The following is a 25,090-nucleotide window of genomic DNA, read 5'->3' as shown; positions in this document are numbered from 1 at the left end:
CCGTAAGTACCCCGGCCCTAAGCCATGGAGTGCTTTAAAGGTGATCACCAACACCTTGAAGCACACCCGGAAGTCCACTGGAAGCCAATGCAGCTCGCGCAGGAGAGGAGTCTCATGGGAGCGCCCCGTCGCTCCCATAATCCCCCGCGCGGCCGCATTCTGCACTTATTTCTGCATTTATTTATGAAGAATAAAGAATATTTTAATGGGGGGGGGGCTTCCTACATTGCTCAAAAGAAATCAAGTACTCAACTTCATGCAATCAGGCTTAGTTCTGTGTTCTGCTCAGTCCCTCTTGCTTTCCAAGTCCTCCTTGTCATGGACCGATACGGGCTAGCAGGAGGCTGGATGTGGCTGGGAGACACAAAATGCGCCTTCAAAATGCAGCAGTAGGAATCCACACAGGGCACAACATTTTACAGGGTACTTACCAACTATGCAGCCTCTAGTAACTATTATAGAATGAGTAAACATCTAAATCAATTTCGGTCCCCAGTTGTAGGTGTGTTTGTGTGTACAATCTACGTATTCTACGTACTTGTATGATGCTGAGTTAGCGTAAGGCGTAGATAGTTCAGGACTTAGACTCCGCTTTCATTGCTTCATTAGCAGCAACCCACCCACTTGATTCCTATGATGTTCATAAAAGACTACATTTCCCAGCCAATGCTGCTGCGTTATATTATTAGCTCCGATGCAGCAAAGTCGAAGGGGAGGAAGTGAGACAAGCGGTTTCCGGTGAAAATAAGACCTTGAGGTTCCGGCCGGCGTGAGTGAGCGAGTTTTGCTCTTAAAATGGCGGCTGCGGCGGGCTTGGAGTTTCAGCGCGCCCAGTCTTTGCTAAACACTGATCGTGAGGCCTCAATCGGCATTTTGCACTCCATAGGTGAGTTTGGGCCCGCCGAAACGTGGAAAACTGGCAGGTGACCTGGTTGCCAATAGTGGGACGAAATTGATGATGGGCCTGGGCGGGTTGAACTGTATCCGCTGCTGACTCACTGTGAGTAATTCCGAAGGAAAACGGGAGCTGCTAAGAAAGAGGAGTTTGGAAATGGGAAAGCTCAGTGGGAACGGCCTGAGTAGGTCTATATTCAGCATCGCTTCATGGAAATAGAGAAAGCAAGTCGGGATTGGAAAACAAATGCTGGGATTGATCTGAGGGGAGGGTCGAGGCTGACAGGTGGCCTCAGAGCACCAAGCGGGGTCTTTGACCTGTCATATTGGCTTTTATTTAGAAGGGGTGGTCTGAGGATTAGAAGCTAAACGAGCGGATTTGTCCGCTAGGAATGGGTTCTGCTGCCGCTTTTCACCTTTCTAGCCTTTGCCCTGACCTAGTTAGGTTAGTCTGACTTCCTAAACGGACTGTCAGGCCTGCTTCACTGTTTTGGATCTCCACTCAAAAGCAACTTTCTCTGACACTAATGAGCAGACGATTGTATACAGAGGGGAAAGAAGTGTGTATGAGGCTGATGATCAGTTGGAGGGTTTTTGAAATACAGGTTGATCTAATGGGAGTGGAGATTGGATTCTTGGTCACAGTGAATATGTAAGGGAGTACATTGCACTTGGTTTACCAGTTTAATATGTTCATTCAGTATTTTTAGCATTAGTTTTGACAGGCAAGTAGCCTGTCATGGTAATGCATTTTACATGTCATGAAACATTTCACTTGTTGGTTGTAGAAAAGACTATTTACAAGTGTAAATTAGTATATCCGGATGTTTGTTTTATTGATTCATTTTTACTTGGGATTTTCTTGTTAGCTAATAGTATGCTTGATAGGACTGCTTTGCTACAGAGAGTAAAAGGGGAAACATGCTCTGTGCAACAGAAGTGGACTTTTTAGGGAGACAGAACCTTATTGTCTGGGCATGGCAGTAGGAATGGTAATGTGAGGAGTAAGAATGATGGATCTAAAAAGGGCTAATACAGAAATTGGATATAGAAAAAATGGTGCCGCAGCATGAGTAAAGTTGTTGTTGGAGCACACTTTGAATGTACATGACATTCCCTTTTCTGTGAGGGTATTGCTGGTTAGAGCACGTTCATGTTCCAGAAGTCTACTGTACGTCCACATAGGTAAATATGTAGTATAGAAATGTCAGCTACTGTTATTAAACAAGATGGCTACTATACTTAAGCCCATTAATGGGCTTCATGAGGGCATATGGTTAACTACTAGATTTTAAATAAGTTTTTGTTCTGATTTTAGGACTGTCCTTGTTTCTTCTTATCTAAAAGGAATTTGGTTGAATTAATTATGTAATTGTAAACACATTGCAGAAAGGGTAGGTTTTCCAAATTGGGAGGTAAGAGACTCCAATTTTCTGTAAAATGAGTGTAATTAACTAAGTACCCTTTTTTCTTCTGTGCAAGTACTCTTACACATACATCTTAATGTAGTTACTCCATACATCTTACATCACATTCCAGTTGATTTTCTGTAGAACACGTTAGTTGGTAACAGCAGTAAGACAACATCCTCGCTCATACAAATTTGAGTACAGGACACCTGCTGTAGAGGTTCTTTACTTTTTGTGAGCTTGCCAGCAGCAATTAAATGAAATGAGTACACCACCAAGGGCAACTTGCTTCCATGTTTGTTGTCCACAGAAGGTTCCCTGGTCTTGCAGTGTTCAGTGAATCCTGGTGTTAGTTACTGGAATTTATGAAGACAAGATTGATTCAGGGAATTGGTTCCTATGCATCTTTGCTGTGCTGTACTTGACAATAAGTGTTTGCCTTAGGACAAAATAAATTTTATGATATTCTGATTATTCTGAAAATAGGAAACAAAAAGTATTAATTTGGCTCAGTAACTTTGCTATTGGGAACTGTTTTGTCTTGAGAACAGCTCCTGTTGTCATTAAGATTATTTTAGGTCACCCACACAGCATTTTATTTTTCCTATAGTTCTATACTTTTAAGTGCAGTTCATCATAGGTGACAGTTATGCTGTTCTTTCCATTATCAGTTGTCCCAGGATGGAAAGAAGATAAATTGGGATGGAATTAATGATTCTGCCAATGAACCTTTTGTAAGCAATAGTAGGTTATAGTGGGGATGTGTATTTTTTATTTCCAGTCAGTATATGACCATGATGGCGAACCTATGGCACGTGTGCCACAGGTGGCACGCGGAGCCATATTAGTGCGCATGCCAGCTCAGCTCTGGGGTGCATGCGCGCGCCGGCCAGCTGATTTTCGGGCCTTCTGGGCCCACCAGAAGTAGGGAAACAGGCTGTTTCCTGCCTCTGGGGGGGGTGGGAAGGCCCATTTTTTTTTCTTACCTGGCTCCAGATCCTCTCTGTGTATCTGGGAACGGCGAAAACAGCCTTTCCCACTTCCTTGGAGGCCCTATGGAGGCTCAAAGGGCCCATTTCCCCACTCCTGGTGGGACAGGAAGTGACGTTTTTTTCCTGTCCCCAGCCTCCAGAAACTCCTAGAGAGGCTCCTACAGACTCCTAGAGAGGCTCCTAGAGACTCCTAGAGAGGTTCTGGAGGCTGGGGACAGCAAAAAATGTCACTTCCTGTCCCACCGGGAGTTGGAAAATGGGCTTTTTCAGCCTCTGTAGGGCCTCCAAGGGAGTGAGAAAGGCTGTTTTCGCCGTTCCCAGATACACAGAGAGGATCTGGAACCAGGTAAGAAAGAAAAACTGGCCTACCAGGCCATCATGTGCCAGGAGCGGGGGGAGGGGGTTGCGCACACATGCGCGTGGGCACGTGCGCGTGCGACCCTCCCCCGCCCCCCCCCCCTCCTGGCATGCGATGGCAAAAAGGTTAGCCATCACTGGTATATGACATTCACCCTTAGTATTGCTAAAGATATTTGGATGATCTCCCAAGCAAAAAGTTTGTGTTTCATTCATGCCTTAAATGTTAGCTACTGCACTGTGCGGGTACTCTTAAGAAACAAACTTACTGTTTTGGCTTCTCTGAATAACAGTGGTTTTCTGCCTGTTCATGCAAATTAGCACTGGTGGCATACCTGTTTTTAGTGTTGGAAAACTTTGTATGCATTGTCTTATTTACAGTATCTAGTAACACATTCAAGAGTGAAGATTAATTTCATAGTTGCAGCCATATTTATGCTGAGGCAAGTATTAATACCAAATGGGCTGACATCAAACACTGTATAAATATTCTATTTTATGAGCTGCCTCATGATGCAGATCTTTCTGCTTTTTCTTCAAGACAATGAATAATCTGTCAGGCAGGTCTTTTTGGCTTATAAGAAGCAAGTTAAATTTAAAACGGAAGTTTGAGAGAATTGTAAACAGTCTTTCGTTTGAAATATACTCTTCTTTTATTAAAATGTTTATCTTCACAGTGAAACGTGATGTTCAAGAGAATGATGAAGAAGCAGTCCAAATCAAAGAACAGAGCATTCTGGAACTTGGGAGTCTTTTGGCCAAGACAGGACAGGCAGAAGGTAAATTCTATATTTAAGCAATTTAATGGTCACATCCCTAGCAGTATTTCTAAAACTACTATAAATACTGGAGTGGGAGATTTTCTGTTTTTCTACCAGTAATTTGAAATTGATCTTGATCAAATAATTATCCTGTTTAGACCTCTTTGTTTTCCCATCACTGTTTCTCCATGTTAAATTATGATTTAACCATGACTGGCTTCACACATTTCATAAAGCCATAAACTATAAACACTAACTAGGTTCACACTGCATTCTAAGCCCAAACAAGCCATTTTGTGACCTAGTCATTAGAAAATGTACCTTGTGGAAAATTAACTTCCCTGCCTATTTATTGTGGTTTGACATAAATAAGCTTTATCTGTTTCTGAGGAAGACTTAAAGTATTCATAATCATTAAACACTATCATACCTGAGGGCCAAACTATATAAAATGTTAATTATAATATGTATTTACTACTAATATTTCTATGCTGTTTTGTTTCAAATGGTTCTAAGCAACTTATAGCAAACTAAGCATTAAATAACAAAACAATGTAAATTGGTTGGCTTTATATGTTTATAGTTTCTTTACAAAGTGACAGTTCTGGCATAGAGAGAGGGTGAGTCTTTGTTCCTCATGATACCAATCCAGATGTTTCCCAGAAGCTATTCAAGAACTAAATGTGCATAGACCAATTATACAATTTTATATCTAGCTTGCCCTTGACAAATAAGGGGACAAATATTGTGTTCATATACTTTTCCAGATCCCACATACATTTTAACACAGGCTTTCCTATCTCCAAATATTTTGGATGATCATTCCCAAGACTTGAAATGCATAACCATAAAACAGAGGTGGCAGAGGTTCTATTTGTGCTGCTGTTGGCTAGAGATTGTTGAGCAAAGGTGAGGTATGACTATGAAGGGTAGAGTGAGAATCAGTGAAGCTCATGTTCAGAGATTTAGTGCTGTTTTGGACATAAGGAAAACACTACAGCCTGACGGATAAGTTTACTACAGATTTTGAACCTTTTTCTATGAGGGATTTAGAGTTAATGGATTAGACACTATACTTCTCCCTACGTGTTCAGTGCACTATTATTTTTTCTTTTTTATTGCAGCTTACTGTGTAATACATTTTTATAAGCCATTTGTTTCACAGTGTTTTGCATTATGATTTTATTCTTGAATATTGATGGTGTTAGTCACCCAGAGTCACCTGGTAAATGGGTGGCCATATAAATTGAGGAAATAAACATTTCAAAGAACTTGAGGAAATAGAGAGTAATGTTGAGAAAAAATTAGGCAAAGTGACATATTTCAATTACACATTTGGGAAAGACCCCTATAGTAAACCTGTAATGGAAATCAGAATTAGTTTATATGAATATGCCTTTTCTGTCTCAGATAACTGACTGCTGAAATTATGTGGTCACTTTTTCTAGAATATGACCATAACCTTTTATAATGCATTCTGATGCAATTTCAGATCCTGAGCTATATTGCTACTTGATTATTTTATTGTTAATACAGAGCTTGGAGGACTTCTGAAGTATGTTCGTCCTTTCTTGAACTCCATTAGCAAGGCAAAAGCAGCCCGTCTGGTTCGGTCCCTGCTAGACCTATTCCTAGACATGGAAGCTGCAACAGGACAAGAGGTGAGACAACTGAAATTCAGGCACAGGTATGCTATTTCAAATTCAGAATGTTGGCAGCTGTTTCTGAAAAGTTCTCTTGCAAAACGTTCAGAGTCAGCTTATGTCAAAAATGATATCATGACAACAGTGAAGATACAAATAGTAGAAAAAAATTTTTTTTTTCTGTTAGGTTGACCTATGTCTTGAATGCATTGAATGGGCCAAATCGGAAAAGAGGACGTTCCTACGCCAAGCTCTGGAGGTACAATGTAACATGCCCATTTTAGTTAATGTAGTGATCCTCTTGCTATTTGGGTTTGGAAACATGCCATTCACTATGCCAGTACACCATACTCAAACATTTGCCATCATTTTTTCTCTAGGTTATTATTGATGGCATTTTCTCAAGTATTAGTTTGGAGCATGATAAACTTCCAGACTGATATTCACGTGTTATTACTGGCAATTTTTCCTCCAGTTTATAATGGAAATACCTTTTGCTTCTTAAAGAGCGTCCTGTTATGATTGAAGTAAGATCTTTTTTTTTTATTTATTTTTTATTTTTAAACAAAACTTAAAACAACCATCATCCATTACAATTACAGAAAGTGTATCGATCGGTTACAGATCTTTTGTGCTTAATCCCATATCCAAAATTCTCTTATTTGACAATTTATTATATCACTTTATATTATTATTCTCATTTATCAATTATTTAACAGTGGCTTATCTCCCATAAAAAAACCCCGCTTTATATATTTTATTATTACATCCAATTCACATTTCATATTTCATTTCCATGCTTTATTATCTAGCCATTGATAAAATAAATCCCATATCAAGTAATATTGTTTATCTTCCTGTTCTCTAATTTCAAATGTCAATTTACTCATTTCAGCACATTCCAAAATTTTCTTAACATCATCATCAGTAGGTATCTTCTCTCCTTTCCAGTTTTTAGCAAATACAATTCTAGCCGCTGTTAAGACATTCACAATTAAGTATCTCAATTCTCTGTTATATGTTTCTGGTAGAATCCCTAATAAAAATATCTCTGGTTTAAAGTCAATATGTTTCTTTATCATTTTTTCCAACCATGTGTGGATTTTAGTCCAATATCTTTTAGCTTCTGCACATGTCCACCACATATGGTAGTATGAACCCGGAATCTGATGACACTTCCAACAATTCTCCGATTTGTTCTTGAACATTCTGGCTATTCTCGCCGGGGTAGATGCCACCTGTAAAACATCTTATACAAATTCTCCTTGTATGCTGTTGACATTGTCATTTTATAATTCTGCAACCACAATTTCTGCCATTTCTCTAAATCAATCCCATGACCAAAATTTTTCCCCCATGCAATCATTGTTTCTTTAACTTGTTCTTCTTCCAATTTTACCTCTAATAAATAACCATACAATTTTTTAATTACATAGTCATCAGAACCTGTTAAAATTTTATCTAAATTCGTCAAGTTACTGTAAAAACCCTCAGTCTTAGCATCTTCCTCATATCTAGACTGTATTTGCATATATGAAAACCAATCCATTTCTATCTCTTGTTCTTCTAATTCTTGCTTCGATTTAAGTTCACCCTTTTCATTCAATAATTCACCATATCTTAACAATTTGTTCCTTTCTAAATGTTATTGAGTGTGAGAATGCTTCAATAGAAGATAATCAGACTGGAATTTTTAAGTAATGATATTTCTTGATCATCTCCCAATTTAATAACAAAGACTCTCGTATAATATGTCTTCTAAAATAACCCTGTGTTTTTGTACTTTTATACCATAAAAAAGCATGCCAGCCCAACAACAAGTCATGTCCTTCTAAAGTCAACAATCTTAACATTATCCATTCTTTAATCTACATCAAATTACAAGCTTAGTTGTAGTTCCCAATCCGGCAAACCAAAGCCACCTCTTGATCTAACATCTTGCAACAATTTTAATTTTATCCTCGCCTTTTTGCCCTGCCAAATATATTTTAATACAATTTTATTTAGATCTTCAAAATATTCTTTTCCCATCTTAATTGGAATTGTCTGGAATAAATATAAGATTCTAGGCAATATATTCATTTTAATAGTTGATATCCTCCCTATCAATGATAATTGCAAGTTCTCCCATTTTGCCAAATCTGTCACTATCTGTTGTTTAAGCTTATTATAATTATTCTCCTTAAGTGTACTGCATCTTGCTGTCAAATGTATCCCCAAGTACTTAACCTTGTTCATGACCTGCATCCTTGATATTTCCGCCAACTCTTTTTGTTTTTTTAACATTTTTTTTGTCAAAATCTTCGTTTTATCTTTATTTATTTTCAGGCCTGCCACCTTACCAAATTCTCCTATTTTATCTATCAGTTTATTTATTGATTCAAGTGGATCTTCCAGAATAAACACCAGGTCATCCGCGAATGCTTGCAGTTTATATTCTTGGTTTTGAATTTTCATTCCTTTTATTTCTTCACTGATATTTCTATTTAGTACTTCTAGTGTTAACACAAACAACAGTGGTGACAGTGGGCAACCTTGTCTCGTTCCTTTTTGTATTTCAATAAATTCTGTCAATTCTCCATTTATCATTACTTTTGCTATTTGTTTATGATATATAGCTTCTATGGTTTGAACAAATTTCTCCCCAAAGCCCATCTGTTTCAATTGTAATATCATAAATCGTCAGTTCACATTGTCGAAGGCTTTCTGTGCATCTAAAAACATCAAAGCCATTTGCTTTTCCGGGTGTGCCTCATAATATTCCAACGTGTCCAGAATTATCCTCAAATTGTCTCTAATCTGCCTTTTTGGCAGAAATCCATTTTGATCCAAATGTATAAAGTTATTTAAATATCTTTTAAGTCTTTCTGCTAATATTGTAGCGAAGATTTTATAATCTGAATTTAGCAGAGATATAGTCCTATAGTTCTTGACTTGTTGTGGGTCAGTATCCTCCTTTGGGATAAGTGTAATATATGCTTCTAACCATGATTTGGGTATTTCCTTCTTTGACATTACTTCATTCATAAGTTGAAGTAAGATCTTATCTACATAAATGTATTAATGAAATGATGATTCTACTAGCATGTTAATACATGTTGTTCAATGTGTGCCTTTAGTCCATGTTTCTGTTCTACCATTGCCAATCCTTGAACAGCATTCATTTCAAAATTACAGGTAGTCCTTGACTTAGAACAGTTCATTAAGTGACCATTCAAAGTTACAACCGCACTGAAAAGAGTGACTTATGACCATTTTTCACACTTACAACCGTTGCAGTGTTCCCATGATCATGTGATCAAAATTCAGAGGCTTGGCAACTGACTCGTATTTATGATGGTTGCAGTCTCCCAGGATCATGTGGTCCCCTTTTGCGACCTTCTGACAAGCAAAGTCAATGGGGAAACTAGATTCACTTAACAACCATGTTACTAGCATAACAACAGTGATTCACTTAATAACTGCGGCAAGAAAGGTAGTAAAATGGGGCAAAATTCATTTAACTGTCTTGCTTAGCAATGGATAGTTTGGGCTCAATTGTGGTCGTAAATCAAGGATTACCTGTACTTGTTCTACAGATTTCTTTTGCATTATTATGGATGTACTTTCTACTATCTTTTTTCTCTGTTTTCTTGCTACTCCTGAAACATGAGTAGTTTCCCAGGAGTCTTGTCTGCTTCATATTTCATACCAATCAGCTCTAGTTAAATATCTGAAAATCATAAAGTAGTTTTCATGACAATTCTTTACTTTTCCCTCTTCTAGGCAAGGCTGGTTTCTTTGTATTTTGACACAAAAAGGTATCAAGAAGCATTGCAGTTAGGTAAGTTGACTTCCTATACTGACCCTAATATTAATTAGGTTTGTTCTAGAAATGCGTAAAATGGTATATGCATAGAATAGCTAGTTTGAAGTGATTTTTGCATGAAATGAGAATGTGTTTGGTCCGGACATGGAATGAAATAGTTCTTTTTTTGATCTGGTAATGGTTTGAAATATCTTTGTTAGAAGCTGAAGTGTTTTCAGGGGTAGGTTATAAGAGTGAATAGTGGAGAAAAAACAAGGCCATTGGTGTTTATAGAGGCTATGAGTAGAGGGGAAGATCCTGGAAAGATTGTGGAAGGGTAGGCTGCTGAGGAAATGTGGCAGACTGGAAGAGGGAGGTGCTGGTTCAGATCATGTGGGTCATCAAGGTATGTTATACTAGGACAATGTGGCAGTTGAGTGGAGAGCAGGGAAGGTGCTAGAAAGATTGGGGGTGGGCAAGATAGAGGGATATACTGCACTGGAAGTTCACTGAAAGGTGATATGCACCAGCTTTGCCCTACTTATCCCATGAAAACCCTCCCTTAGAATATAGTTTTAGCTAAAACCCAGAACAAAAAAGTATGGTTTTTTCCCCCTGTTGAACTGTAGCCAATCCAAAATGGTTTGGCAAAATGTCCAGAACCCAATGTGTTTGTTGCAAGCTTGAAACAAAATACATGTTCTGAATTTTTCAGATACAATTTAGAAACAAAATTCACAGTGACTTAGTTAAGTAACTGACAACTGTGCTGGGTTCTCCAGGTTGTGAAGAATAATATTGTTAAGATCTTATTAATGGCAAATTCCATTAGTTAGGCACATGTGATGTATTTGGAAGCTTTGGGAGTATTATACTGATACTGAAAAAGAGAAATACTAGTTTTCGCATCTAGTGTATTGGCTTGTATCTACTGTTTTCACTCTTCCTATACCTCTATCAAAGTAATGTATTAGATTTTTCTTTTTCTGATCAAGTTAAAGGATTCAGAGGAAGGCCTTTAACATGGTGTAAATGCCACCATCACATTGCTTTTATCAGGATCACAGCTTTTGCGGGAGTTGAAGAAGATGGATGACAAGGCCTTGCTGGTAGAAGTGCAGTTACTAGAGAGCAAGACCTACCATGCCTTGAGCAACCTGCCGAAGGCCAGAGCAGCATTAACCTCTGCCCGTACAACAGCCAATGCAATCTATTCTCCACCCAAGTTGCAGGCAGCATTGGATATGCAATCAGGTAAGGCCTCTGTGCGTTTCATATTATGAGTGCCTTGATCTTGAGTCAACAGGAATTGCACAAACCAGGAGAGTGTGAGTTCTAGGCCTTCCATATAGGCATAAAAGTTGGCTAGGTGACTTTGGGCCAGTCACTCTCCCTTGGTCCAGCCCACCTCACAGGGTGGTGGTGGTGGTGGTGGTGGGGAAAACAGGAGGCAGGAATATTAGGTATGTTCACCACTTTGAGTTATGTATAAAACAGGATAAAAATCTAATAGTTATAATAGTACAAAAATGCTTATAAGACAGAACCACACTGAAGCAGTCTGTCTAGGGAAATTTGTAGCATGTGTATGTTCCAAAGATGTTTGTATGAAGTTTGAATAAATCTTTTTCAGAATTACTGTAGGTTGAAAATATCTGCTTTGGATGGTACAGGTAGTCCTCTGGTTACAATGACAATTGAGACTGGAATTGCCATTGCTAAGCAATGTGGTTGTAAAGTGTGACATCACATGACCGCATTGCTTAGTGGCGGCAGTCCCAGATGCCATTATTAAGTGAGGACCTCATGTTACCATTACTTCTGACTCCCTGTCAGTTTCCCCATTGACTTTGCTTGTGGGAAGCTGGAAGGGAACATCAGAAATCACGATCACATGACTGCGGCTTGCTGCAATGTTGTAATCACAAGCATGATGATGGGAATTTTGAAGCAGCTCGAACTCCAGGGACCTGTTTTAAGACCCCCTCGTTCAGCACCATTGCAAATTTGAATGGTTGCTGAACAAGTGGTGGTAACCCAAGGATTACCTATAATTATTGGATTTCTTCTAGCATTTTGAAAAGAAATTGCCTTTTTTTTTATTTATTAAAAAAGTTTTTATTTTCTGATCAAAATAGTATACAATATAAACAATCATTCAAACTATCATCAAGAAAGAAGAAAAAAAAATCAATCCATAATCCATCACTAAATTCAATCTTCAACCCCTCCCCACCACCCACCACCCCCGACTTCCCAGAACAAAAACAGGGCATAGATTTCACCAAACATTCGCTAAAGTAAACTAGCTAACTTCAAGATTTAATAGCTCCCAAGACCCCTTAACTCCCCTTTTACAATTTCATCAACCTGCCTTTTTATAGACTCAAAATAGCGTATAATCCAATAACTCTAAGAATTTTAAAACCATTAACAAATATTAAGCATTCAAACCTTAAAAATTCTCTTAATATATCAATAAAGTATTCAATTCATTTGCAAAAACATTTTCCCCCTCCTACTTTTCTCAAAGTTCAAATATTTTGAAATCTTATGACAAAAAATAAACCTTGGATATTCAATAGTTAAATTTCTACATTTTCTAAGTTTCTAAATTTTCCCCCTTCATTATTCCTCCCTCCAACTTTTAAAATTTTAAAACATAATCATCAACATTTTAATTAACCATTAATACATAAACTAGAAAATAAAAAAAAATATTCTTACATTCTTACTCTTGAAAAATCTTAAAACAAAAAATAAACCTTAATTAATCTGTATGTTTACCCCCTCAGTCTTTTTTCCTCCCTCCAACTTTTAACTCCTAAAATATAATCTCTTTTAGCCATTATCATTATTTAGGTTTCTACATTTTTTAAAAAAAAAAAATAATCATTTTAATTAACCATTAATGCATCGTATTTAAAAATCATTATTTAGATTTATACTTTTTCCCCCTCAGTAATTATTACACCTAAAACATAATCATTTTTAACCATGAGTAGAACAACTGCAAAACCAAAAAGAAAGGTTAATCTTCCATTCTTGCTTTCTTTTTATATTTTTTCCAGTCTTTCTGCATCCCTCCTACTTCTATTTTAAGGAGGTTTTTCATTTTAGTTTGAGGTTGATGTAACTGCAAAGATTGTCCCCTTTTTGAGAAGATTTCCTCTGATTTAGAGCCCCCATATCGCCTCTTCTTGCTTATATAAATCAGTTCATTCCTTCGTCTGTAAGACCAAAGATTGTCAAGAGTTTGTGAAAAAAAGTTCAGTTGTTTCATTTCTATTAAATGTATAACCACTGGCAAATCTCCTTCATCTTCTAAAACTTTGGAAGTCTGATCATTTACTACTTTCTTCCAAACCAAGTCGTAATTTTGAAAGATTCTATCAATTTTTCCAAAAAGAGCAGAGAATAAGCTCGAAAATTCTTGAGCAGATTCTTCCACCTTCTCTGCTTCAATCAAAATGTCTCCTGAATTGTCATCATGCTCCGTACTGGCTTTTGTCTCCTCAGTCATTTCTGTCGTTATCCCTTTAAGAATTGCTATTTGATTACTTATAACTGCAGTATCATTATTCATGGCTTCTTTTATAAATTCTGTAAATTCTGCATCAAAATCCTTATAGTTCTGTAAATCAGACAACTGTTTCATTTCTGACACCTCCAAATAGCTTCCAACCCTTTCAAAATCTCCTTTCTTGGAAGCCATTTTATTTTAAAAAGATTTTCTTTCTTCCCACAACCATAAAGTCATAAAGTCACAGCCATCCTCTTGAGCAACTTTCAGCAATTTCTTTATAAATCACCAAACGAGATAATCTTTTCCCAAACAGCTCTTTAAAATCTATTCCAGCAACTTAAAGCCAGTCTCTGAGCACGAGTCTATTAGCAGACACTTTCCTTTCTAACTTTCACTTTTAAAATCGCAACAAAAAAACCGCCATCTTTACTTCCAGCTCAGAAAATCCAATTAGAAACATTGTATCCCCGGAGTTAAGTATTATACTTGCAAAAAAGCTTGTCCTCCTGCTTCTGTTCCGCCTGCTTTTTTGAAATCATTTAAACTTCTGTTTGACAGCAGAAATTGGACGCGACGCCTAGCTCTGTAAAAAAAACAGAGTCCCCCCCGGATCCGGAGCTTCAGTGGGCTGAACGGGGAGCTCTCGCCCTCCTAACCCCTGGAATTAATCCAGGGGTTTTCGGGGAGCTCTACCCTCACCCACCTGCTCTCCTCCCCTTCTTTTCCCGAAGGGGAGATTTTCAAGCCGTTTGACAGCTGATTAGCGCTGTCAGAACGGCTCAACGGGATCGCGGGGGCGGCGGTCTAAAAAGACCGTCCATGGCGCCGCGGAGCCAACCCAGAAGCCTAAATTGCCTTATTTTATATGAGTAATTCATGCAAAATAGAAACATCTGACTAATGCTTGGGAGATTACAACAAGAAATATGTTTCTTTTTATAAGTGGTAAGCTGAAGTCATTAGCAACTAGATACAGAATTTATCTGAATTGTTAGCTACCGTATTTTTCGGAGTATAAGACGCACCTTTTTCCCCCAAAAAAGAGGGTGAAAAGCTGGGTGCATCTTATACTCCGAATGTAGCCCCGCCCAGCCTCCCAAACGGAGATTTCAGAGGCTGAAAGAAGCCTCTGAAAGAGGCTCCAGAAAAAAACCTCAGAAAGGCTTTTATCTAAAATAATATAGCTAACAAATCTGGAGAATGACACAATAACCAACAGATCGGAGGAGGTTAATCTACATACCAATACCAAAGAAAGGAGATTGAACAGAGTACAGATAGTCCTTCAGAATAAAAGGCTCTGAAAGAAGCTTCAGAAAAAAAGTCTTTTTTTCTGAAGCTCTGTTTTGGAGACTTTCAGAGGCAGAAAAAAAGTTTTTTCTGAAACAGAGTTTCAGAAGTTTCAGAGTCAGAAAAAAAAGCAAGGCACAGAGCTCACAACCAACGAACCTGTTGCTAAAATTCACCTCTGGGAACAGCTGATTGGGGGTATTCCGGGAGGCTGATCCACCCACCAACCAGCTTTTTTCTTATTTTCCTCCCCAAATACTAAGGTGCGTCTTATACTCCAAAAAACACAGTAATGCTCTTTTGTTAAAGTTTATTCTGAGTTATACTTTTGGACAACTCTTGATCACTTCTTTGACATGGCTTCTCTGACTTAGCAGCTACTTAATATAGTTGGTGTTGTTTTGAATCTCATTTAGTCTGTTATCAAAAGAATTTTAGTTGAAATTTCAAATATTGGAAGAAATTACATTTGCTATTTTGCATGAGTATATAAAAATGAATTTTGTGGGAATTAGAAAAATTTCTAGCCATATACATAAAATTAGTTTTCCTTGCCCTACCCCACAACCCAGGGGCAGGAGATAAAAAAGCTGCAGTTCAAGAATTTTCTGGCTTGGAGAAATAAATAGGACTTGGCAGCAATGTTTTCCCTTATTTTGTACCCCAGGTACCTCTGTTATAGTCAGACCTCTTTTTTATTTCACCTTTAATAGGTATTATCCATGCAGCAGAAGAAAAGGACTGGAAGACAGCATATTCTTATTTTTATGAGGCATTCGAAGGTTATGATTCTATTGACAGCCCCAAAGCCATCACTTCATTGAAGTATATGCTGCTATGCAAGATCATGTTAAACTTGTATGTGATTTTTATTCTATCACATAAGGAATGCAACATGTACTTGTTTCCTTTTTTTATACCTGCACATAGAATAGTTGCTCTGATCAGATCACATGTTGCAGTTTGCAAAACTCTTGTATGAATAAGATAAATTTCAAATTCTGATGGTGGTTGAAGAGATGAATACTAAAGGAGGAAAAATGGAGAATTAAAAGCCAGGAAAGGGGGCAAAAAAGGATAGAATATTTGCCTCTCTCCTGTTTAGACTTCTACATGTTGGAATTGCATTATCACTGGCAAAATACTACCTATTTCAGCTCCATTCTAACTTTAAGAAAGCTGGGCAGTGCTTGTTAGAAGCACTTGCCATCTAACAGAATTGAATGTTTTTATAACATGCTTCCCTAGTCAAAACAGGATTTGATCTGAGGCGGCTAAGTTGACTATTGAGATAGATGCAGGTCCTTGAAATATAACTTTTTATTACTTCTCATTTCTGAACAGCTGAGAGAAAGCAAAGGTTCTTTTGGTTTCTCTTCCCCAGGATGAGCAGGCATTTGAAAAAGAAAGCTCTAGAAACATTTTTGTCCAATGACTTCTATCAATACTGTCATTTGGTTTTTTATGTTGAAACATGGCAGAATCTGTTTTGTGCTTTTGTTTATATTTATTGATCTTTTTATAATTCTGGCATTTGCAGTGGCTACAATAGTGGAATGCAGGTGTTTCTGGAAAGCAGTGATTATATAGTGAGGTTCATTTGTAGCCTGAGTTCAGGGACTCAGTAAATCGATCTCTTTGCTTTTTTACAGACCTGAAGATGTGCAGGCATTGGTGAGTGGGAAGCTTGCACTGCAGTATGCAGGCAGACAGGTATAGAAATCCTGAACTACTTTTTTTGTTCCTGAAAATTTTTCCAATCCTAGCTGACTCCTGTTAAAAAAGTTTGCAAATTCTGCTCAAAACAGTTACAAATTTGTTCTGCCTCACCAGCAGTAATTCATAAAATGGCTTTTATGTATCCTGGGTATCTTGGTAGTCAGTTGGCATGTGCTCCCTCCTGGATGCAGAAAGGTGGGCCAGCAGCATTAATTTGGTGAGTCATCAAAATGGAGTTTGTTAACAAGTAGCATCCCTGATCTTATGTCATTGGATTACTACCTTTGAGCCCAATTGAACTTGAAGGCCAGTGGCTTTGACTGGTGTATGACTTGATACAGCAGTTTCCTTTTGTTCCATTTCCTGGTCTGAGTCAGATGAGTCAAAATGGAGCAGATCTCTGGCATCTGGAGATAGGCAAGATTAGGGCAAATTTGGCTGCTTTGGAGTTGCTAGAGTGAAGTATTTCTCTGCTTTGGTGAGGGAGTTAAATTGTAGGGATCTTGAGATTTATAAAGGCTTTCTGCATTGTTGTCAAATCCAAGGATACCAAGTGAGTGTTTTGGCTGCTGCACAGATTTGCCAGTTTTTAAATTCATCAAGTGTTCTCAGCATTTCTTCTTGCTCACAATTTGGTAAGACCCCAAAAGAGTTAATCTTTCTAAGGCCTCACCCATAGCATGTGTTTTTGGCATTATTTTAGGTGGATTATTTCAGCTTTGTCTTGACAAGGATGCTAGAGTTACTGGGTTGCCATAGTTTTTATAATTTGGCATGCCCTTGGCATTGGGCAAGACAATCTCTCAATGCACTCATTTTTCATCCTGAAAAACATATAGTTGATATTTTTGAAAAGTGCCCTTCAAAGGGCCCAAAACATGGAAGAAATTGTAGATTGGTTAAATGACAGCAAAATAATTTTATAGCCTGCCACGCTTGGATGCTCTTTAACAGCACTTTGAAAGAAATGGCTAAATGCCAGAATATAGTAATAGCTCTTCTAGTAAGCCAGCACCCATTATTAACTCTAATAAGTAACTTTAAACAGCTTGATTCATTTGAATTATATAACTGCCTGTTTAGGTTTCTTTTTTGTGGAATGTGATGCTATAGATCTCGGTTTATTTGATCTTATTAGTCTTAATTTGGTTTCCCCAATAGTTTCCGTTCATGACTGGCTGTGGGCTGTTCACTGCTATTGCCAGTCTTTTAATCTTATATAGAAACTGTTAACTTATTTGCAAGTTTTGCCCAAGAGTTTCAAAAGTTATTTTCTAAGAAGTCCACATTCTTGTTTATAGATGGTTAATATTCAAAGATAGAAAATACTGTTTGTGTAGTCAGTCAGCATCGCCTGGCAACAAGGCATGTTGTAAATTCCTTTCAGAGTTGTTTGACTTGCTCAGCCCTCACTGAGGATGTATTTTTCTGGAGAAAAAATTGCTGCTTCATGGCTAAGGGAGCATTCTGATCACCTGATTGCTTGTTTATGAGAGGTAGACAGCTCTAGAAATGGTTGCCTTTCAAGTTTTGTTTCCAAATCCCAATTCAAATGTTCATATGTATTTTAGGTGTGAATAAAGTAAGTAGGATTTGTCTTGTTAGTTTTATTTACAGTTTTCTTGTCCAGGTGTAATCATATCTGTCTGCTTTGTGATTTAGGTAGAATCTGGACTCCTTTTGTTGCATGGGGTGGGGGGGAGATTTTGACTTTTATCTTGAGAGGTTAAATTAGATTGAATTTTAGGATTTTCAGGATGTTATAGCTGTCTAATCTTCAAGGGAGCAATAGGGATAGTTAACATTGAGCAGCAGATTGAAATAAAATAAGGATAATATATAGATAAAATGAGAAAAAAATACCAAACAAATAGATTGTCCTGTCAGCTCATCTGAGCCATTTTCCTACTTCCAATACTAGCTAGCACTTATGTTTTTTAATGAGTTTAGATCAGGGGTGTGGTTTCAAACTCGCGGCGTCACCGTGGCATCATGTGATGTATCGGGACTTTTTCCCCCTTCGCTAAACCGACTGTGGGCGTGGCCAGCGTGTGACGCATCTGGCCCATGGGCTGCAAGTTTGAGAGCCCTGGTTTAGATCCTCATTGATGGATTTCAGTTGCAGAGAATACTTGTGGGCTTTCAGGTACTTCGTCGTAGCAGCCTAAATTTCTGCTTCTATGTTGGGGTTATTTTGTCTTGATAGTGTTTTTTAAAAACTTAATATGAATGCTTCTGTGATTTAGCAACTGCTTGGGTTAAGTGAGGGCAGAAGAATTAAAGCAGTCTTAGTATTTTCATCAAGTATCCTTCCTGAATTACATTCTGTCCAACTAAAGCACTTTTCTCACATGTGAACATTACAAGCACTACTTGTATCTAATGGTTCAGAACAATATAAATGTTGGCTCTACTCTGTTTTACAGACAGAAGCACTGAAGTGTGTAGCTCAAGCCAGTAAGAATCGATCATTGGATGATTTCAAAGAGGTAAACAACCATAATAAGGAAAACGGGTTGAATATCTTTGGGTTAGAGTAATCTTTAGTCTTAGAAAAGGAACTTCTACACTAAGAAGCAGTAAAGAAAAAAGGGAGAGATGTCTTCACTATACCCAGCCTTTGAGTCTTCAAGATACGCTTGCTGAACCCATTTGGGACTGAGTGGACTGGGCTGTGATTACTAAGCCCACAGTTTCAATCATAATAACTGAAGAGTCTGATTTCTTCAGAAGGTGCACTTTGGAGTGCAGACTTTTTTTTCGCTGAAAGAAGAATCAATAACTTGGATCCTGCTATTGTTTGATAGGTCAAAGCATGTTGCAATAAAAATATTCTGAAGATAACCTGTTTTACAGATGTTGCAGGTTCACTATGCACGAATCAAAACCAAACTAGAAAAACAATTAGAACAGAAAGAAAACTGAATAATTTCTGTTGCTGGAAAGTAAAGTACTATGTTCAAATGTTCCCTTCTCCAACTTGGAAAAAATGTTTGTTTCTGTATACAGATATATCTGTGGGAAAGCTTTGAATATCTTGATCTGCACAACTGATTAATTGACCTGAACTAGGGGCTTATCTACAGAATTAAAGTTCAATTTGGTTACGGCTACCTCACTATGAGAAGCTATTTGGCTCCAAAGTGGAAATGGTGGTTTTAAGAAGGTGCGGGCATGCTTGCTGCCCCTCTTGGCATCACCTCAAAGGAGACAACAGGTTTAGTGAGTATGCCCACACCCTCTCTGAAGCACTATTTTTGCTTTAGATCTAAAGAAATATACATCACTAGGACACATGATTGTTGCAAAAGTTCAAATAGCCACTTGAAAGTGCCTGTTGGATGCTCATAGGTCTGTGTGTCTTGAGTGTGATTTTCATTAGTCAGAGATAACCATTTTAATCCCATATGTAATTCCTTTTTTAATGAAGTTTTTAATCATATTAAAGATGATTCTAAAAATAGACATGAATGGGATAACTTTAGGTAACTTGTTCGGGATGGTTGTGAGGTTGCCTTCTGCATTCAGTAATGATTGAATTTTATCTGCCATAGGCTCTGAAAGATTATAAAGTGGAACTCAGGGATGACCCCATCATCAATACACATTTGGGAAAACTGTACGATAACTTATTGGAACAAAACCTCATCCGTGTTATTGAGCCTTTCTCCAGAGTGCAGGTAAAAAGCTCCTGCAGAGCTTTCCATGTGCTTCCCTTTCTGCTTTTATTAAATCGTTATTGTTCTCTCTTTTCCTATCAAATTGGGCATGGAGAGTTTATTCTAAAACATTGGCACTTTCATATAAAACTTACCTAAGATTTGTTTTAAATCTTTTAAACCCTTCTATATCTCTGTCTTGTTGAACAAGTCAGAGTCCATATGACATATGAAGTAATTATGTCTTATTTGGACAATTCTGATGTTCCTTCTGCTTCTTTTGGATGGAGTACAAAACCAAACTGGGACTAAACTATTATTCTAGCTTCAAACATAATCACAAGCCCTGGTTAAAATGAGGAAGGATTTGTAAACTAATAGCAACTTGTGGTTGATTGTATTAAAAAAAAATCAGCCATGGTTTCTTTTCTCATACTGCATGTTTATTTAATTGATTTATTTGGTCACCATTTATGCATTAGCTAAATCAGAAAGGAACATAACATACTATGACATAGCATTTTAGTGGAAAAGCTGTATAGACGTAAGAAAAATAAATAATAAAATAATTTTGTCTAAACCAAGATACTCTGAAATGTTCTGTTACGTGGGTTTTAGGACTGGGATAGGAATTTCAGGGCAGAATGAATTGGGTGAAACTTTTCCAAATCTAGAATTAGTAGTTTTTAATATAAGGTCAATAAATGGATTTAGTTATCAGATTCTTATGCTGTGTTCAGATTCTATAGGAATTCTTTGATCAGAAGTACTAAGAGAATCCTTAGTTACTAGATTGTTTGCCATGCATATGTAGTTTTTTTTTTTGTTTTTTTTTTAATTTGATTTATATGCCGCCCTTCTCCGAAGACTCAGGGCGGCTTACAATGTGCTCAGCAATAGTTGAATTATAGATTCTAAATAATTGATCATAAAGCTGATAAGATTATTTCAAGATAGGAAGATTTTTTTAAAAAAGAAGTGTAGTATGGGTGGAGATTCTTAATATTTTCTTTATAAAATTAATAAAAATGTAATTGCCAAAATTGACCTTGTGTTTCATTATGAAGAAAAAACTCTCAACTGTGAATCAAATAATCAGAAGCGCTAACATCAAAGTTAAAATTATGTAGAGAATAAAGAAGGCAAACCTGACAGATACGTAACATCCATTACCAAAGTGACAAGTGGAAAAGCATATCTTAAGTCCACAACAAGCAGAAAATATGTGGAAGAGGCTCAGGATACCTCCCTAATTCACATGAGTATAAAAAGGCAAGGAGGTACAGCACAATCAGACTTGTAAGATTCTGTTATCATAGCCACTCTTAATAAAAGTTGTTTTAGCCTTCCTGTGGAGTTGATTCCTGCTCTGGTCTATGTGGCAAGTCTGACAAATTAGCACGATCAGTTGTGAATACAGGGGTACAGCCAAATAGTGTAAAGATTAATAGATAATTATTACATATTAACTGTTTCAGAAAAATAGCAGTTCCACTCACTGTGGCCCCATCTCAATTTCTTTTGCAGATTGACCACATATCTAGCCTTATCAAGTTATCAAAGGTAAGAGCTCAAATGTAGCAGCCTATATGATACTATCAGTATTTTTTTGTTAAAATATCAGTTATAGTTGTGAAAAAGCCACATTAATTTTCTTCAGCAGAAGTGATTTAGGAAGAAATTTCAAATTCAGTTTCAACTCTTAATAGACATAAGTAATTCTGTTTTTGGACAATTTAAATAAAGCAAAAAACTTATTAATCCTGAAATATTAGAACTGCACATGAAAATAAGCTGCATTGAACACACTAAGCAGATATACATGCATTGAACTGTAAAGGTTTATTGGACTTTGGCAACTGTTTCTTTGAAATAAATAATGGAAAATAGTTCTTCAAGGGAAAAAGGGGGAGGAGGAATCATTATTCTAAGCAATCTCTCACTTGAGCATTTCCTGGTTCAATTTCAGGCAGATGTGGAAAGAAAGCTCTCTCAAATGATCCTGGACAAAAAATTCCACGGTGAGTCTTCCACAATTCTCAAGAATGAAGGAGTTTGTTTCTGTTCAGTGCAATGTTTGTGTTTCTTATGTTTCCTGAATAAATATGAAGTACCTCAACAAGCATCAACAATAAGTTGTATTATATTGAGGAATTCCCACAGGTTTGAGGGTTCTTCCTTTATCCTCATCTTTAAAAGTTCTGTACTTGGAAACTATATAGACTGAGTCTAATCTTTTATTTATTAAATACATATTTCAAGCTAGTCTACTTACTTTGCTCCTTTGAAGTCTGTCAAAACTAAAGAGGAACACTTTGTGTTAGAGATGTAAGTTATCCAAAAACCTTAATTGAAACTTTTCTCTCATTAGGGATTCTTGACCAAGGTGAAGGTGTCCTGATTATTTTTGATGAACCACCTGTAGACAAAACATACGAAGCTGCTCTGGAGACCATTCAGAATATGAGTAAAGTAGTGGATTCATTATACAACAAAGCTAAAAAGCTAACATAGGTGAGGGTCTCTTTCAGCCCATAGTTAAGGCTGTAACAGATTTTTGCACCCCCTCCAGAAGAATTGTTCTGTTGAATGATATGGCTCCGTCTTTTATTTTCCTTGCAGAGTTGAAAACTGTTGGCTGTTTGGAGTGTTGGTGTGTGAAATGGGGGAGGGGGGAACAAAAGGTTTAGAAGACTGGTGGAGGGGGTTGTTCCCCACCCTCCTTTTACTCTTCTTCTCACTCAAAAAGTTTAAGACAGCCTTCCCCAACCTGGTGACCTCCAGGTGTGTTGGAACTACAGATCTTTGAATTCCAATCAACATGGCTAGGAATTCTTAAGACTTGTAGTCCCAATACATCTGGAGGCCACCAGGACAGGGAAGGCTGTTTTAAGATTTCCTCATCTGATCCATCTTGTCTATACAATTGTGTGTTTCAGTTTCCATGTAACCTTTTACCTGCTGAATTTTGTACTGGGATGAGAAAATGTTTAAAAAAGAAAAAAAATGTGGGGGGGGAGGAAGCAGTGGCAGCATCCTAAATAAAAGGACTGAGACTTATGCTACCTTTAAAAATGAACAACAAAGTTGCTTTTCATTTTCTTGAAGGCGGCAAAGGGGTGGGCCAAGATGTCTTGTAAATCACAAGAACCCAGCCACACAAATTTCCTGCAGAGAAGGTATTTATTATGTGCATTGTGTCCAACATGATTATCCACAGGTGTACATGCACTGGGTAATCAAGGTTGATTACTGTTTCTCAGTATATGCCCAGGTAGCAAATGTCTATGAGTTTATGTTGATTTCCCACTCTTTACTCTGTAAAGAGTAAATTAGAAATTGGGAGCTATGTTAACTTTGTGGTTAGAATTCAGGAGTTATGGGCAGTGAGAGTGAGATGAGTTGCCTAACCACAACAATCTTCACAGTTATTGAAATCAGTTAAAAAACAACTATTACAAGCCTCTGTCATCCTTAAGTGCTCCATCTTCAATTCTAAGGCCTTATCAAATGGGGCCTGCTTGAAATACAGTTTTCCATAACAATTAAAGGGCAGAAAATAGCCACTCCTGAACAGTGGTTCTCAAACTTTCCTAGTTCTGTACTTCATTCTTTTTTTTAAAGGCCAGAATGTACTTGCCTTTTAACTTTACAAGATATGCCATTGAAAGTACAGTTGAGCTTCTGTTCCTAATTGTTGATTTCTTTTTTTAAAAAAAGTACCGTATTTTTCGGAGTATAAGACGCACCATTTTCCCCCCTAAAAGCGGGTGAAAATTTAGGTGCATCTTATACACCGAATGTAGCCCCGCCCACCCACTGGCCCCCACCCTTTGGCCTCTGCCTCCCAGCAGTTTACCTCCTTGCAGCAAACAGCAAGAAGAAACAGCTCCTTTCAGCTTCAGCACAACCTAATTAGCACAAGTTGATTGGATCGGCCTCCTGACTCTCAGCTGTTTTGCTCGGGCCTCTGCTGCTTGCTGCAAGGAGGTAAATTGCTGGAGCAGATTTTTTTTTTTCCTTGTGCTAATCAAGCTATGCTGAAAACGAAAATGAAAGTAAAGCAGGCTGTTTGCTGCAACGAGGCAAAATTGCTGGGAGGCAGGGGCAGATTTCTTTTTCTTGTTTTCCTCACCAAAAAAGGTAGGTGCTTTTTATAGTCCGGTGCGTTTTATACTCTGAAAAATACGGTAGATGGATTTTTATTGATGGAAGGCTGGTTTGCGCCACCTAGAGGTATTTTTAACCTGTGTTCCATTCCCTGAGCATCAAGAATAAAGCTGCTCTTTGAGGGAGAGGGCATGGCTGAATATTACACTCTTCCACTTATTACACATGTTGCTGACATGTGAGTAGTGTAACCTTCCACATTGCTACCCTCATCTTCCACTTTCTTTCTCTGCTTTCTCATAATTATTTTGTAAAATACTTCTCCTATGTCACAAAATATTTTTGCATACACATGACATCTCTTAACTGGCTGTATCTACCCCTCATTTTACATGCTGCTTTTTCTTATCTTTTGTTTACTTAGCATTTTTAAAGTTTCTGTCTCAGCCAGTTCAAATGCTCTGGGAAGGTGATTTTTTTGGGGGGGGGCGTGTCTTGGGGGGGGTTGTCACCATGAATTTCAAAATGTAGAACTGGTTCATGCTAACACACACCAGGTATATCTGATGTTCAGATGGCATACAAATAAAAAAAATATTTTTCAAAAAGTCTGTCTGTTTTCTTTGCTATAGAGGCACAAATATAAGATCTTGGGAGTATCAGTGACATGGTGACTCAGTCCGTATAATTGTTAATCTTCATAGTGCAAGTTACCTTAATAAGGTTCTTCTCTTTACCATAATCACTCTTTTGTAAAATCTTTCAAGCAGATTATTGACTCTGTCGTACTTCATGTGATCTCACTGAGTCTTGTTGTTTGAACATAGAAGCATTTTATTGCAGCCTGTCAACAATAGGCCAGTCTTCTGGAGAGAACCCACCCAGTATCTGAATACCTTAACCAGTGAGCATTTTGAGCTGTAAGGTCTTAATCAGGAACAGG

General features: G+C 37.6%; 1 protein-coding gene across 1 annotated transcript; it reads left to right on the top strand.

Moving 5' to 3' along the window:
• The first annotated feature begins 795 nt into the window (after positions 1-795).
• LOC139317410 (26S proteasome non-ATPase regulatory subunit 11) lies at positions 796-24,613 on the top strand. The gene is made up of 14 exons (XM_070944454.1): positions 796-886; positions 4,330-4,431; positions 5,950-6,074; positions 6,244-6,315; positions 9,822-9,879; positions 10,903-11,097; positions 15,373-15,517; positions 16,312-16,372; positions 18,805-18,867; positions 19,933-20,058; positions 21,565-21,600; positions 22,007-22,058; positions 22,409-22,551; positions 22,660-24,613. Exons 1-13 carry the CDS (start codon positions 796-798, stop codon positions 22,549-22,551), a joined length of 1,269 nt encoding a protein of 422 aa, XP_070800555.1. The 3' UTR covers positions 22,660-24,613.
• The last annotated feature ends 477 nt before the right edge of the window (positions 24,614-25,090 follow it).

This window comes from Pituophis catenifer, unplaced genomic scaffold, assembly GCF_029215685.1.
Source record: "Pituophis catenifer annectens isolate HBS135680 unplaced genomic scaffold, rPitCat1.0.hap2 SCAF_5, whole genome shotgun sequence".
NCBI classification, from domain to species: Eukaryota; Metazoa; Chordata; class Lepidosauria; order Squamata; family Colubridae; genus Pituophis; species Pituophis catenifer.
The sequence above is the reverse complement of the archived record's forward strand: the minus strand, read 5'-3'. Positions and strand labels throughout refer to the sequence as shown.